The sequence below is a fragment of the Engystomops pustulosus genome, chromosome 8 (genome assembly GCF_040894005.1).
Source record: "Engystomops pustulosus chromosome 8, aEngPut4.maternal, whole genome shotgun sequence".
NCBI classification, from domain to species: domain Eukaryota; kingdom Metazoa; phylum Chordata; class Amphibia; order Anura; family Leptodactylidae; genus Engystomops; species Engystomops pustulosus.
Window position 1 is genome coordinate 7,222,665 of NC_092418.1, and position 17,085 is coordinate 7,239,749.

The 17,085-nt window shown below is 46.7% G+C and overlaps 2 protein-coding genes across 2 annotated transcripts in view; both read right to left on the bottom strand.

Annotated features, from left to right (window-relative positions):
* Positions 1 to 1,545: 1,545 nt before the first annotated feature.
* On the bottom strand, positions 1,546 to 11,056 carry LOC140074493 (uncharacterized). The gene is made up of 7 exons (XM_072119451.1): positions 10,783 to 11,056; positions 8,214 to 8,524; positions 7,475 to 7,657; positions 7,192 to 7,338; positions 5,238 to 5,408; positions 4,384 to 4,529; positions 1,546 to 1,988 (listed from the first exon to the last, which is right to left on the bottom strand). Exons 1-7 carry the CDS (start codon positions 11,046 to 11,048, stop codon positions 1,947 to 1,949), a joined length of 1,266 nt encoding a protein of 421 aa, XP_071975552.1. The 5' UTR covers positions 11,049 to 11,056; the 3' UTR covers positions 1,546 to 1,946.
* Positions 11,057 to 14,058: 3,002 nt separating this feature from the next.
* Positions 14,059 to 17,085, bottom strand: part of LOC140074494 (NACHT, LRR and PYD domains-containing protein 1b allele 3-like) — a 30,725-nt gene continuing 27,698 nt past the window's right edge. The window contains exons 7-9 of the mRNA XM_072119452.1: positions 15,972 to 16,134; positions 15,197 to 15,235; positions 14,059 to 14,565 (exon numbers count right to left, since the gene is read on the bottom strand). Coding sequence (XP_071975553.1) covers positions 14,294 to 14,565; positions 15,197 to 15,235; positions 15,972 to 16,134 — 474 coding nt within the window. The 3' untranslated portion in view covers positions 14,059 to 14,293. The remainder of the gene's footprint in view (positions 14,566 to 15,196; positions 15,236 to 15,971; positions 16,135 to 17,085) is intronic.

The window sequence follows — 17,085 nt, forward strand, 5'->3', positions numbered from 1 at the left end:
TGCCCCCCATATACCTGCATGCGGTGCCCCCCATATACCTGCATCCAGTGCCCCCCATATACTTGCATCCAGTGCCCCCCATATACCTGCATGCGGTGCCCCCCATATGCCTGCATCCAGTGCCCCCATATGTCTTCCCCTGTGCCCCCCATATACCTGCATCCAGTGCCCCCCATATACTTGCATCCAGTGCCCCCCATATACCTGCATGCGGTGCCCCCCATATGCCTGCATCCAGTGCCCCCATATGTCTTCCCCTGTGCCCCCCATATACCTGCATCCAGTGCCCCCCATATACCTGCATGCGGTGCCCCCTCTGCAGTAGGATGTAGCCCAGGTACTTACCTGAGCTGTTCTGCCAGGCGTTTTGCTATCTGCTTCTCGTTGATCTTCTCCAGGACTAACCCCACAACCCTCAGGGCTCCTTGTCCTGTGTATTGTCTGATGAGACGATCCGTCACGTCCATGTAGTCCTTGTCCTCCAGGTGCACCCGCGGGACGGGACTGAAGCCGTGTGGTGGGAGGAATCCCTCATCATTCAGGGCGGCCTTAAACTTCTTAAAACTCTCTTTATCGAGGTCCTGGAGACTGGAGAGGACGAGGTCCTGGGGACTGGAGAGGACGAGGTCCTGGGGACTGGAGAGGACGAGGTCCTGAGGACTGGAGAGGACGAGGTCCTGGTGACTCGCAGCCATCGCTGAGCACAGGAGACGACATCGCTTCCGGACGCCTCCTGCCCCTGACTTTCACTTTCCATTTCTGAGTAACCAATGTTTCCTGGATGTAATTATTAAAAAACGTTCAGAGGGGAAATCACCGAACATCTGGAGAACCTGCACAACTTGTCTCCCAAAATGGATTCTAGAACTATAGCTCATATAGCACCAACATAGTCTGCGGCGCTGTACATCTAGTAGTGATATCTCAACTTATTCTCCATGCAGTGTCACATCCACGCTGACATCAGGTGTGAAGAGACGCCATCTTTAAGTGGCTGATCCTGCTTTGTAGCTGATACTGCGTGATGCTGCCCCCATCCTGCCGTCTGAGGCAAGAGACTCCACTTCATCATTGCTGCGGTACCCCTGTCCTAACATTAAGGACACTTGATTTACTTGCTGTATGTTGGGTATTTTCTTCTCCTGCTGGTTTTCCATCTTCCGCACTTTGCTCCTCTCACACTCGTTAGACCTGTGGTCGTCATTAGATCGGAGAGAGTAGTGGGGGGTGTATGAAGGACTCAGGCCAGTGCACAAGTGACCTTGTTCCTTGCTCCGTGTGTCTTCGGGATCTTCCAGGACCAATGTAGAACTGATCTCCACACATCCGTTCAGTTCTGCAGTTCTACGTTACGGAGAACCATGGAGCGAGTTCTTACAACTGTCTGCCCCCGTATAACCGTCCATCTCTCAGACTGATGGGAGACAATATAAAGTATAAACCGGAACATCCGATAATAAGTGTAACGACCCCAGATATTACTGACTTATCTTTATTACATTGTTAAAAAAGCATAACAAGAAATAAATGTAATGGAGACAGTGATCCCTAAATCTGAGCCAATCGGTGGCCAGTACCTTGGTGACGACCCCTCCCTACATCGGCCTAAGCCGCATTCTGTGGACAGAAGACCCTGTGATTGGTCAGGCTGGAGCTCTGGACTATGCACTATTTGTCAGCATCATTTCAGAACCATTTGAGGTGGAGATGATGGACCTTGCAGGAAGACGTTGAGGTCAGGATGTTCCTGGTGTCGGTCCGGGTCCATTGTGTTGAGGATGGTGAGTGACCACTTCTAGACGATCCGGTACTGATCCCACGGCTGGAGGAACATGAAGACCGATGGACGGGTCTCCGGGGCCAATGTGTCGCCATCCAACCTCTCCCTTCTTCTCTATTCTTCATTTTAAGGAAAATCACTTTTATCAATTTTTATCAATTATCAATCAATTTATCTTAAGATTTGGGACTTGCAGGGTGATCCAGATCTGCAGAATGAGGGAAGGAAATATCATTATTAGAACATTTTTTTTATATTTAATTTTTTTTTCCTATTATAATTATTTTTCTAAATATACTCGAGTGTAAGCCAAGTTTTTCAGCACAATTTTTTAGCTGAAAAAACCCTGCTTGGCTTGTAAGCAGGGCCCGAAGATGGAAGGTCCATGACAGGGGAAAATAATCCATAGCATGTGTGTAAGACTGGCTCTGTCTGCGCACACTGTGTGATGTCATCAGGGGGCACCACCACTGCCTCATACATTGTGTGCGGGCAGAGAGCATGGACACGCCTCTGCTGCACTGCCGGGAAGAGGAAGATGAAGCATGGCTGGTGAGTTCTTTTCATTGATGAGGGGAGGCTGCTGGACATTTTATTTATGAGAGGAGGCTGCTGGACATTTCATTGATGAGGGGAGGCTGCTGGACATTTCATTGATGAGGGGACGCTGCTGGACATTTCATTGATGAGGGGAGGCTGCTGGACATTTCATTGATGAGAGGAGGCTGCTGGACATTTCATTGATGAGGGGAGGCTGCTGGACATTTCATTGATAAGAGGAGGCTGCTGGACATTGCATTGATGAGAGGAGGCTGCTAGACATTTCATTGATGAGGGGAGGCTGCAGGGGGTATCTATATACTGAGGGGGCACATGCAGGGGCTATCTATATACTGAGGGGGCACATGCAGGGGCTCTCTATATACTGAGGGGGCACATGCAGGGGCTGTCTATATACTGAGGGGTATATGCAGGGGCTATCTATATACTGAGGGGGCACATGCTGGGGCTATCTATATACTGAGGAGGCACATGCAAGGGCTATCTATATACTGAAGAGGCACATGCTGGGGCTGTCTATATACTGAGGGGGCACATGCAGGGGCTATCTATATACTGAGGGGCACATGCAGGGGCTGTCTATATACTGAGAGGGCACATGCAGGGGCTATCTATATACTGTGTGGGCACGTGCTGGGGCTATCTATATACTGAGGGGGCACGTGCAGGGGCTGTCTATATACTGTGTGGGCATGTGCTGGGGCTATCTATATACTGAGGGGGCACATGCAGGGGCTATCTATATACTGAGGGGGCACATGCAGGGGCTATCTATATATTGAGGGGTATATGCAGGGGCTATCTATATACTGAGGGGTATATGTAGGGGCTTTCTATATACTGAGGGGTATATGCAGGGGCTATCTATATACTGAGGGGGCACATGCAGGGGCTGTCTATATACTGCGGGGCACATGCAGGGGCTGTCTATATACTGAGAGGGCACATGCAGGGGCTATCTATATACTGTGTGGGCATGTGCTGGGGCTATCTATATACTGAGGGGGCACATGCAGGGGCTGTCTATATACTGAGGGGTATATGCAGGAGCTATCTATATACTGAGGGGTATATGTAGGGGCTATCTATATACTGAGAGGGCACATGCAGGGGCTATCTATATACTGAGGGGGCACATGCAGGGGCTATCTATATACTGTGTGGGCATGTGCTGGGGCTATCTATATACTGAGGGGGCACATGCAGGGACTGTCTGTATACTAAGGGGCACATGGAGGAGCTGTCTATATACTGAGGGGGCACATGCAGGGGCTATCTATATACTGAGGGGTATATGTAGGGGCTATCTATATACTGAAGAGGCACATGCAGGGGCTATCTATATACCGAGGGGCACATGCAGGGGCTATCTATATACTGAGGAGTATATGCAGGGGCTGTCTATATACTGAGGGGTATATGCAGGGGCTATCTATATACTGAGGGGGCACATGCAGGGGCTATCTATATACTGAGGGGCACATGCAGGGGCTATCTATATACTGAGGGGGCACATGCAGGGGCTATCTATATACTGAGGGGCACATGCAGGGGCTGTCTATATACTGAGGGGCACATGCAGGGGCTATCTATATACTGAGGAGTATATGCAGGGGCTGTCTATATACTGAGGGGGCACATGCAGGGGCTATCTATATACTGAGGGGTATATGCAGGGGCTGTCTATATACTGAGGGGCATATGCAGGGGCTATCTATATACTGAGGGGGCACATGCAGGGGCTATGTATATACTGAGGGGTATATGTAGGGGCTATGTATATACTGAGGGGGCACATGCAGTAGAGTAGGGTCCTGTCTTGCTTGTCATGGCTTAAAAATGTTTTGGTCATAAAAAAAAAGTGTAAATATTGTGGGAATGGACACCGGTGGGGGTAGCAAAAATTTTCCAGCCAGGGGTCCCAAACTTCCTAGTGGCGGCCCTTTACCCCAGTAACCATGTAGGTGCCGGTCTCTTTTGTATGTTCCCATCTCTTCCTCTCCAATCTATTGGTCCAATCTATTATTCTTCCCGTTATTTACCACATTTTGGTTGTTTTTGTTCACGTTTTTCTTATTTTCTGCCCTTTTTGGTGTCACATCTTCTGCTCTTTGCTCCTCTGTGTCTTCTATGAGGTCCGAGGCTCCTCCAGATGTTTCCTCATTTGACTTCTCTGCGGCTTCAGACTCTGCACAAACACAAGAGTAACCGGGTCATAGCGTCTGCGGATGTTATTGCCGCCTCGTTACAGCCGGGTGGTGGTGACTGTCCTGACAATATCTATTGATTACATCTATATTCTGCAGGTGATATAAGTATTGAACAAGTCACCGATTATCTCGGTGTGTGAAGCTTCTGCTGACAAGGAATTCTCCCCAGATTTCGGTAACAATCGTCCAGTCTACACTGAAGACGTCACCAGAGACGACCACAACTGATGTGTAACAATGAGAAGGGACAAGTTTAGTATAGACAACTGGTTGTGAGTCCAATACCCGCTGTATGGATGTTGTGTATGAAGCCTCTTCATACTATACCAGTGAACCAGTGTTTGGTCATTAGAGATCTTCAGGTGAAGCAGCTGATATTATTTATCACTCAGTGTACAGATTGCTTTCTAATTACAGACAGATTTCAGCCGGTGTCATGACTTTCCATGTCTGTTTGCACATCTCTTCCTTTGTCTGGCCAATTCTTTATCCTTGTGTTGTTGAATTTTCTGACAGTATGGACTGGATTGGTTGTTACCGACATCTTTTGGGAGAATTTATGTTAATTGCACTTTTCCAAATACATTTACTAAGAAAATCGCTTGTGAGTTGAATAAGTTATTTCCCCGGCTCTATGAATGTTCTGTATGATGTCTCCTTATACTAGTCACTACTATACAAGTTACCAGTTTTTGGTTTTCTTCCTCTTTTAGGTTTGGTCTCTTCTCCTTGTTGTGGGCTTTTCCCCAGTTCACACCCTGTAGCGCCCCCTGTAGGTTGTGTAATTACAGCGATTTCTTCCTCTTCATCCTCCAGCTTCTGATCAGCAGCGATCTGTCCATCACCGGCCCCGGGATCTGTGTACAGAATACAGAAAGATAGAACTGTATAATGTCATCTACATTTACAAAAAAGGCCGTTAGACCTCACTGAGACTCATTAGTCGTTAAAACTTCACTTTTATTAATGTTTGTACTAAAAAGGGGTTGCAATCTTCAACCACTTGAATGAAGATTTTCAACTTGGACAATTGTCTGGCTTATATTAAAATTATGCAGACCATCGTGGAGACTTTATTGTGTGGTACAACACAAAACTAGGAAGACTATCTTTAGAAAAACACAGGATCTTGATATATGTAGTTCAAAGGCCACTAGATGTCAGTATAGTGCTGTTAGTTTGGCATTGATCGTCAGTTTTATTTTATTGACGGTGAGGCTACAATGTTGCAGCTCTCAATTGTACTATTTCATCCAATATCAGTTTCTTAGATCCTCTCACATGTCATCTAACACACACACATAATTCTGGTGTGACTACCTTGAAAGCATGTATAGTCTCATGCCCAGTGCTCTACTTCGAAGTGAGCCAGCACTTATATTGTTTGCAGTTGCTATTCACTGCCAGTCAAATGGCTACACTCCAGAGGTAGGTGAGATCCTATGTATCTGGTATTCAATTCTATCATCTCATTGATCCTATGTTAGTCTATCCCTAGTAATCATTCGGTCAATTGAGTCCACACACACACTTTATCTGCTGACTAAAAGTTTGTTCACACTAACGCTAGGGGGGGCGTGTGAACAAACTTTTAGTCAGCAGATAAAGTGTGTGTGTGGACTCAATTGACCGAATGATTACTAGGGATAGACTAACATAGGATCAATGAGATGATAGAATTGAATACCAGATACATAGGATCTCACCTACCTCTGGAGTGTAGCCATTTGACTGGCAGTGAATAGCAACTGCAAACAATATAAGTGCTGGCTCACTTCGAAGTAGAGCACTGGGCATGAGACTATACATGCTTTCAAGGTAGTCACACCAGAATTATGTGTGTGTGTTAGATGACATGTGAGAGGATCTAAGAAACTGATATTGGATGAAATAGTACAATTGAGAGCTGCAACATTGTAGCCTCACCGTCAATAAAATAAAACTGACGATCAATGCCAAACTAACAGCACAATACTGACATCTAGTGGCCTTTGAACTACATATATCAAGATCCTGTGTTTTTCTAAAGATAGTCTTCCTAGTTTTGTGTTGTACCACACAATAAAGTCTCCACGATGGTCTGCATAATTTTAATATAAGCCAGACAATTGTCCAAGTTGAAAATCTTCATTCAAGTGGTTGAAGATTACAACCCCTTTTTAGTACAAACATTAATAAAAGTGAAGTTTTAACGACTAATGAGTCTCAGTGAGGTCTAACGGCCTTTTTTGTAAATACTATTGAAATGTGGACTCAGTCGAATGTCCACAACTTTTTTCGTTATGTCATCTACATGGCACAATGACCACAGGGAAGCGAGACACAGGGGCTGGGCACTACAGAGACGGCTCGTATCCTTCTGGAGGAAAGCGGATCTACATAAGGCTGACAAGAGGCAATTAGCTGGTAATTATTGTGCAGCTTCCATGTTACTCCATTTAGATATTTCCCTCTCTCTTTTGGGTTAATGTTGTGGTCACTCGGGATGAGCTGTGTATGAGGACACATCCCGTATATATCCATATCCAGCTCCTCCTAGAGAGTTACATTACTGTCTCTTCCCATGTATGTTCCTTGTTCCCCTCGAGGTTCCCATCTCTGTCTGTGTATGTCTATGTTTTCCCCATTCCGTTTATTTACCACATTTTGGTTGTTTCCTTTCTTGTTTTCTCTTATTTTCTGCCCTTTTTGGTGTCACATCTTCTGCTCTTTGCTCCTCTGTGTCTTCTATGAGGTCCGCGGCTCCTCCTGATGTTTCCACATTTGACTTCTCTGCGACTTTCGACTCTGCACAAAGATAAGAGTAACCGGGTCATAGTGTGTGCGGATGTTATTGTCACCTCCTTACAACTGATCTCTTCATTATTTCCATGATATGACGGTACTTTGCCTCTTTATACTATTCGCTACCATATGATTTTACCAGTTTTTGGTTTTCTTCCTCTTTTAGGTGTGAAGTCTTCCCCAGGTTGTGGTCTTTCCCCTAGTTCACACCCTGTAGCGCCCCCTGTAGGTTGTGTAATCACAGACAGCCTAGAAGTTATTTCCACCTCATCCTCCAGCTTCTGGTCTGTCCCACCGACTTGTCCATCACTGGTCCTGCGAGCTGTGTACAGAAGATAGAAAAGTAAGACTATGGAAACCTGACAGATATATCTCCTCCCTATGTACTGAGCCTCGTTAGGAAGTTACCCTGTAACTCAATGTCCAAACCATTTATGGGCCTTGAAACTTGACGTTAGGAGAATGAAGAGAAATCTCTGGATTGCCACCAATAGGACAACGAATCACAGGATAGTCACCTACATGTACAGGGCAGAAGACTATTTCTAATGGCCAATAGAAGAAGGGAACTGAAACCCCCTCAACAGTGTCCAAAATTATGTGATCGGCCAAATTTTGTCAATTATTTGCCATCTTTCTCGGGTTTAATGCGCTGCACTCACCGACCAGTCTAGTTGGTTACTTAGGTGGTGGGATTGTCTCTACAAATGGCTCCATGGACATCTGATAAGACAATCATATCTGAACACCAAAGAGCCTCTTCTGTCCCAAAGCTTATGGGGGAATCGGTGAATATATTTACTGCCCCGAGCTGAGACCACCCGGGATGTGGATGAGCGGTGGACGCTCCCGTACAGGACGACACCTCGGCCTCTTACCTCCTCGGAGCTCTTTCTCTAGGTCGACCCGGATCTGGTTCTCATTGATGTCTTTCAGAGTTTGTCTGACTTTTGCCGGCCCGTATCTGCTAGTGTAGGAATTGATGATGGTCTTCACTATCTGCATTGGAGTTTTTCCTTCCAGTTCCTCCTTCCGTATTTGATTGTATCCCCGAGGAGCCTCAAGGCTGCAGAAGGCCACGATGAAGGCTCCTACCTTGGCCCTTGGCAGCCGGTTTAGATGTTTTACCAGAATTTGGATGGTATTTTGGGTATTTTTTGGATTATTATTATTACAGGTCCTGAAATCCCTGAGGAGAAAGGAAGAGTCTTGGGTCAAATGACGAGAAAGTGGAAGAATTGCACTGAATGTATAAGATCCCTGCTGCCTATGAGGAAGAAGTGGAAGGGGGGGGGGGGATTTCTACCGAAAATACACGAGGAGTGGGAAGGGGGTATAGAATAGAATAGAATAGAATGCTTTATTGTCCCCATAGGGGAAATTGACTTTGTCACAACGACAACAGCAACACCTCCATTCATGATCACAATTATACATATACAAACAAATAAGATACAACATACATAAACATATAAATGATACCAGTTATTTTAAAAGAATCAGTAAAAAGTATAAAAAAGGAGAAAAACACCATGGTTACAGATATTAATTACTTGCCCATGTTAACTAATACAATTGCCCTCGGTATAAAGGAGTTTTTAAAACGATTCGTTTTACATTTCATGTGCAGAAACCGGTCACTAAATGTGCTACGTTGACACATCAGTATATTATGTAATGGGTTTTTCTCATTACATACAATGGACTTAAATTTGGAGAACATACGTGCACACAAGATTGACTCCCAATCCTCTGTCTTAGTGCCAACAATTGAGTTCACCTTCCTAATCAGTTTCTTAAATTTGTTCAGGTCAGTCGTGCGGGCATTGTTTCCCCAACATACCACCGCATAGAATAAAACACTTCCAATTACAGACTGGTAAAAGGACAACAACATCCTACGGTCCACATCAAAAGACCTAAGAGATCTTAAAAAGTACAGTCTCCCGGACGCCTTTTTATACAATTTCTCTGAATTTATATGCCACAATAACTTATCATCCAGATAGACGCCCAGATACTTGTAGTTGGTGACGCGTTCTACTGCGACACCCCTAATCTTTGTAGGCTCACCATCAGTATCACGTTCTTTCCGGAAACTGATTACCATTTCCTTGGTCTTTGATAGATTCAATTCCAAGCCATATGTGTCGCACCACTCCGAGAACAAGTCAATGGTCGACCAATATTCAGACAAATCTCCCTCCTTTAGACACCCTATTATCGCAGTGTCATCCCAATACTTCTGCAGGAAACACTCACTTCTATTTTTTTGAAAATCTCCAGTGTAAATGGTGAATAGAAACGGGGCAAGAACAGTCCCCTGTGGGGCTCCAATGTTACTCACAACCACATCCGACACCGTGTTTCCAATTTTCACCTTCTGCGGTCTTAATATCAGATAATTAAAGATCCACTGAATTAGGCCAGAACCAACCCCCATTTTACCCAATTTCTGACATAAACGTTTCGGGATAATCCTATTAAAAGCACTCCCAAAGTCGAAGAACATTATCCTGATCTCAGACCCCGGCTCGTCCAGATGCATGTATACCCTGTGGAGCAAATAAAGAATCGCATCCTCCACACCCAGACGTGGTTGGTATGCAAATTGTAGAGGGTCAAGATACGGTCCAACTACTTCAGCAAGATGTCTCAAAATAAAACGCTCAAAAACCTTCATAATTATTGGTGTTAACGCTATCGGGCGGTAGTCATTTGGTTCTCTCGGAGCCCTGACCTTTTGTACCGGAATAATACACAACATCTTCCATAACGTAGGAACCACAGCAGCTGAAATACTACGATTAAACAGTTCACAGAAAACAGGGCCAAGTTCCCCAGAGCACATTCGAAGGATCTTCGCGCTTACGCAGTCCGGACCTGTCGACTTTCTAACCTTTAATTTCTTTAGTTCACATATTACATCCTCTTCCGAAATTGAAAAACCAACATCATTATTGGCCACACTTCCCAAAATAACATCCTCCTCGTCAGTGTCCCCATCACAATCGGTACATGGGTTCCCTTCCCCTGTATTAAACCGATTAAAAAAGGAGTTCAAGGCATTCGCATTATCTCTATCCCCTGAAAAGCCACCCATCTTTGCTTGCATCCCTGTTATTAATTTCACACCCTCCCAGACCTCACTGACCTGGTTGGCAGCCAATTTGCCTTTAATGATAGTATGGAAGCTGGAAGTGCGAAAAGGGTAATAGCTTAGTGACCACAATGACCACAAATTGTCACTGCTTGGCCACTGAATATTATTATAGCATTGTTTCTACATATATAACCTGACATAGACCAATAAACCACCACTCAGTGACCATATGGAAGTAGGAACCTGTTCTGCACCTGTTCCCTACAGACTGTATACCCCATTATATACCTGCAGCGAATGCCCTCTCTACAGAAGGATCTACCAGATGTTCTCCACAGTCTCACCTGAGACGTTCAGCCAGCTCCTTCTGCTGGATCTTCTCCAGGACTATCCCCGTAACCTTCAGGGCTTTGTCTCTTGCATAGTGGCTGATGAGACAATCCACCACATCTATGTAGTCCTTATCCTCCAGATGTCCCCGAGGGATGGAGCTGTAGCCGTGCATTTTTAAGAACTCCTCGTCTCGCAGAAAAGTTTTAAACTTCTTAAAACTCTCTTTTTCCAGTTCCTGGAGGACGGAGAGGATGTGTTCCTGGTGACTCACGGCCATCGTGTCAATATAAGACAGGAAGCCAACGAATGAAGACTGTTTCCTGTAACTTTCACTTTCCATTCTGCCTTTTTATGGGTAAGTCAAAATTTGAGATGACATCTGAGATGTGTGGACCTTTCATGTTGGGTGAAGGGATTTCAGGAGCTGTTCGTATATTGCGGTGGAGAAGGATTTCATGACTATGTGGTAAAGCAGTTCTGACATTGGCCATCCATCTTATGTGCATGGGACAGTGCATGGGGATAGGGGTGTAAGGCCGGACAGTCACCATATGAGGGTTCTGGATACCACAATGACAGTACAAAAATACAAAGTACCGGTATATTTAAAAATGTAAAGATATTTAATTAAAAAACCCAATGGACATGAAAAAATTGTTACCCATCTCCATTGGGACAAGAAATATGGAGGGAGAGGCTGTGGTACTGGTTCTCCCTGGGGCAACCCCTGAGTGTCTGTAAGATAAGTCCCTGGGTAATAGATCGGGAAGCCTGTGGTGGTAACAGCCGTATCCAGGGATCAGGCAGAGGCAACGTTGTGCAAATCAACTCACAGTTCTTTATTGAACAGCAGGCAAATGTCCAGAACAGGTAACATCGGATTCTGGTACTGGAGCGGTCATGGAGAGGCGTCCGGAGGAATGGTGCACCAGCCTGGTAGTTGATGCAGGCTGGGATTAGGGAGATGGAGATGTGTCCAAACTGTGTAAGCTGCAGCTCTGGGCTTGAGTCTCCTGACTCGCCCTAATTGTCAGGCAGTAGGCCTGAGGGACTATCATTTCCTGGGATTGGTATCTGTGGCAGCGCTGAAGGTGAGCTACACACACTGGCTCCTCACTGAGACCTCTGACCATGTCCTTCCACCCAGCGGCGGTATTTATCCTCCCCTTGGTCAGGTGGTAGCACCTCTCCAATCACACTCCAGCTTACAATACAGCCGCACCATTGGATAATTACTTACAGCATATTAACTGTTGCCTTTCCAGGCAGTAGCTTCAGGCTGTAATTACTAAGTTTCCCATGTTGCAGCTTCTGACATGGAGAAGGACACTTTTACACACCTACCTAACCCTTAGCATCTGCAGGGGTGTTGCACATCCGTCATTTTACAAGCTGATTCTGTTCTTTTGTAACTGCTGTGGATGCGTTTCAGGCGCACGTAACGCCTTTAGTTATGGCCATGTATTTTTAAACCTGAAAACACAGAAGTATACCCACCATTGCATATACCCACCACAGCCATCATGTGCTATCCCCTTCATAGTCATAGTATATAAGGCCGGAAAAAGACGAAGTCCATCAAGTCCAACCTTGAGGATCCCTCTCAGTCTCAGCTATCTAGGACCATCTATTCGATAACTGGGCCAGGTCAGAACCCCCGTACACTAAAATGTGGGAACTGGGAAAATCCTTCTCTGAGGACGAGGTCTAAATCCTTAGAACTTTCCTTTTCGGGTAAAGTGCAGGAGAAGTTTAAGGTTCTCTCTCGCTGATACCTGACACCACCCAAACTCCATAGGAAATCCCCCTCTTGCCCCGAATCATTTGGCGATGCAGGCAATCGCAAGGAACAATGTCACACGTGTGTTGGTTGTGTCCCGAACTACGACCTTTCTGATCTTGTGTGTTACAGCTGATCAACAAGTTGACCTGAACCAAAGATGACATAGTTGTGTCTGTATACGTATATCCTGTTTGGCCAACGCGTTCCGAACACCGCGTGTCCTTACTCATGGCGCTAAAAGGAGGAGCAGGTTGTCTGCATACAATGCCACCTTATTATGTAGTGTACCATACTGAGGACCCTTTACCATCGTGCAGGGTCATAAAGACCACTTCCAGGGACTCCTCCGCAAACGCACATAACAGCGGCGAACACCAGAAACTTAGGACCAGCGCAAAAGCTACGGAGCACCTCAAATAGATACAGATATTCCCCACTGTCGAAAGCTTTTGCCGCAGCATCCGGCAGGTGGCCGCGAGAGGCCGTTATGTGCAGATACAAGTGTCAAAGGTTGACAGCTGTGGACATATTGGGGAATAAACCCTGCTTGGTCAGTATGAATACCACGGATCACACCACGGAGCAGCTCCACCAGGAATTCTAGATGATGTGAAGTGTCACGGGTGCTCATGCGGCCCATAACCCGTGTGCCTCGCCGTGCCCTGGGAGCCAGCCTGCAGTCCTTTTTTCTTTCCCATGTGCACATGGTTTTTTAACCTTATGAATTAAAAGTTAGTTTTTATGCTTCCATTTTTTTTTATTTTTTCATATATTTTTTCTTGACTTCCCACATTTTTGGATCCTCGCTGGAGCTTACCTTCGTTTGTTCTTCCACATTGTCTCGGAGCGGCCCGACTTCTTTGCTCCGTGCGCTTGATCCTCATATGGCCTCCTACATGTCGGTGAGCTGAAAGAAAGACTTTATTTCCTGCAGTCCTACTCACCTTCCCTGGCTCCAGCAGTGGTCTCCGCAGTTACTGCGCTGGCCGGCTGCCTGTCCTGATCCCAGCCCCTTCCTGTGTCCCCCGACGGATTTTTGTTCCTTGTGCCTTGAAGAAAGCTTGTCTTCTGTGTTCCCTGCGACTATTGTGATTTCCCGTTGTGACCTTGATTCCAGTTCCTGACTCCGATTCTTCGCCGCCCGCCTAGACCTCCTGCTACGTCTCCAACTCTGATCCCCTGCTGCCTGCCCTGACCTCCTGCCTGTGCACGACTCCGTCTTGCCTCACAATCCTTTACTACAAGGACAGTCAAGCCTGTGGAGCGACCGCAGCGAGTCCAACCCGCTTCGTGGCGGGATCTGGTGAAAACTGGGTGCCACTTAGACTCCGCTCCCGTGTGTCGGCTTACGTCATCGTCCGCGGTGGTCCAGTGGCTCCACTACCCCTGACCGATGACAAAGAGCTTCAACGCCAGAGATCAAACTCAATCCTTGTATTCGGCCTTAGACTTGTGATGTGAGGACGAAGGGAACACAAAATAACGACACATAAACCACAGACACTTCCGGGGGTAAAACGCTTTATAATGATAGAAGACGTTTACAGAAACATAAGGAACATCTACATGAAACCTCCACCGATCGGTGGCATCTCCTCCAAGGCTAAACACGTCAGAATCACGGATAGAACATGGAGACGTCTCCTCTACTACACGTCAGTCACATGTCTAGGGCTACAAGTGATATAAATGTACATTCCTCTATGTTGTATGTAGATGAATCTCGTGTCGCTGTGGTCTCAGTTTCCTTTTTCGATCTGTCTGATGATTGGTTCATTGTGGCACAGTAGGATCTTATGAAGCGTCTCCTTGTCTGCGTGGCCCCAGCCTTCCACGCTCCTGAAGAGCTCTCTCATCTTATCCTGAGGCGTCGCCTCCTTTCTTATGGTGTCGTAATGTTCTTTTGTCAGAAGTTTCTGGCCTTTGAGGTCATCGAGGACGGGGTTGATGCTGGTCACACGTTGTACTAGAGCGATCCGATGTTTGATCACGAAATGTTCAGAGAAATCTCCTAAAAGATGAGAAGATTATGATGAGTCGTCTCCTCCGTGTCAGCCTTGGGTGGTTATACTATTATACAATAATGTCATGTCCCGGCCTAAGGTCAATACTCGGAGACTGGTGGAGGTCGTGGGCCCAGCACAGTGAAGAGTGGCGCTCCATACACCGTGCGGATCCATATACCGAACTGTGATCAGAACTGGTCCAGACGCCGCCTGAGGAAGCTTGACAAAACATGCACCAGGGTGCGGGGCAGGTAAACCAGCGTTACACAGGAGATGGCCTCTTGAATTTTGTACTAGACTAAAGTTGGGCAACCATATAAAAAAGCTAGTGACACAAGATGGCGGTCAGTCTACTTGGATCTGTGGCTCGATCTAAGCTCTTGCCTCGTAGGGTAAAAAAGATTCAGCCAAGAACTACACGGAAGGACCTGGTCAATGACCAGAAATGAGCCGGGACCACCACAGTCTCGTAGATTGGTGCTCACTACATGGTCGTGGACACACAAGGTCCCCGTGATCCCACCAGCACTGGCCCAATCACCGGACCCAATGATCCTCCTTGTTGTCATCTTAAACCACAAGGTCTTGTGAAGCTAAAAAGTTCTGACACTCAGCAGTTTTTCAGATCTCCGTTACCTCTCTGGATTTCTTTCGCTGCCAGTTCTTCTATGTCTGCTGATAAAAAGAAGAGATTTACAGTAAGGACCAGAGTCCCGATATCACCGTCCCTGGAAGTCTATAACTGATCCTCTGTGATACCTCTGGATTCTTTATATAACCCCTCTGATACCACTATGTTCCCTAAAGAAACCCTGTGTTACCTCTGAATTCCTTAAATAACCCCTCGGATATCTCTGTATTCCTTATACAACCCCTCGGATACCTCTGTATTCCTTATACAACCCCTTGGATACCTGTGTATTCCTTATACAACCCCTCTGATACCTGTGTATTCCTTATATAAACCCTATGATGCATCTGTATTCCTTATATAACCCCTTGGATACCTCTGTATTCCTTATATAACCCCCTCAGATATGTCTGTATTCCCTATATAACCCCTCAGATACCTCTGTATTCCCTATATAACCCCCCAGATACCTCTGTATTCCCTATATAACCCCTCAGATACCTCTGTATTCCCTATATAACCCCTCAGATACCTCTGTATTCCTTATATAACCCCTCAGATACCTCTGTATTCCATATATACCCCCTCAGATACCTCTGTATTCCTTATATAACCCCTCAGATACCTCTGTATCCCTTATATAACCCCTCAGATACCTCTGTATTCCTTATATAACCCCTCAGATACCTCTGTATTCCTTATATAACCCCTCAGATACCTCTGTATTCAATATATACCCCCTCAGATACCTCTGTATTCCTTATATAACCCCTCAGATACCTCTTGTCATTAGTCCTTTCCACACAGGTTCTTGCTGTAAACTCTCTTCCGTCTCCACAGTAAATATAAGCTGCTCCCCATTTTTGAGGATTGCCTGTTTTGTGGTGTTGATCTCGGTGTAGGGACAATGTTCTATTTCTGTATTGATCGGAAACTGCAAAGTCTACAAGAAACAAGAACATGAGACGTGTCATCCTGCAGCCTCTGATGATGTCATTGTAAGGGGAGGGCAGAGTGGGCAGGACTGGTGATGATGTCATTGTGAGGGGAGGGCAGAGTGGGCAGGACTGGTGATGATGTCATTGTGAGGGGAGGGCAGAGTGGGCAGGACTGGTGATGATGTCATAGTGAGGGGAGGGCAGTAGGGGCAGGGCTGGTGATGTCACAGTGAAGGGAGGGCAGTAGGGGCAGGGACGGTGATGTCAGAGTGAGGGGAGGGCAGTAGGGGCAGGGCTGGTGATGTCATAGTGAAGGGAGGGCAGTAGGGGCAGGGCCGGTGATGTCATAGTGAAGGGAGGGCAGTAGGGGCAGGGCTGGTGATGTCATAGTGAAGGGAGGGCAGTAGGGGCAGGGCTGATGATGTCACAGTGAAGGGAGGGCAGGCCTGATGATGTCATAGTGAAGGGAGGGCAGTAGGGGCAGGGCTGGTGATGTCACAGTGAAAGGAGGGCAGTAGGGGCAGGGCTGGTGATGTCACAGTGAGGGGAGGGCAGTAGGGGCAGGGATGGTAATGTCATAGTAAAGGGAGGGCAGTAGGGGCAGGGACGGTGATGTCAGAGTGAGGGGAGGGCACTAGGGGCAGGGCCGGTGATGTCACAGTGAAGGGAGGGCAGTAGGGGCAGGGACGGTGATGTCAGAGTGAGGGGAGGGCAGTAGGGGCAGGGCTGGTGATGTCACAGTGAAGGGAGGGCAGTAGGGGCAGGGCTGGTGATGTCATAGTGAGGGGAGGCAGTAGGGGCAGGGCTGGTGATGTCATAGTGAAGGGAGGGCAGTAGGGGCAGGGCCGGTGATGTCATAGTGAAGGGAGGGCAGTAGGGGCAGGGCTGATGATGTCACAGTGAAGGGATGGCAGGGCTGATGATGTCATAGTGAAGGGAGGGCCGTAGGGGCAGGG

Coding starts and splice junctions, on each gene's coding strand:
- LOC140074493 (XM_072119451.1), bottom strand. CDS start 11,048: ATGGCCGTGAGTCACCAGGAACACATCCTCTCCGTCCTCCAGGAACTG. Junction 7,339..7,474: donor AGGAAGAAAACCAAAAACTG/GTAAAATCATAT, acceptor ATCTTTGTGCAG/AGTCGAAAGTCGCAGAGAAG. Junction 5,409..7,191: donor AAGGAAACAACCAAAATGTG/GTAAATAAACGG, acceptor TTCTGTACACAG/ATCCCGGGGCCGGTGATGGA.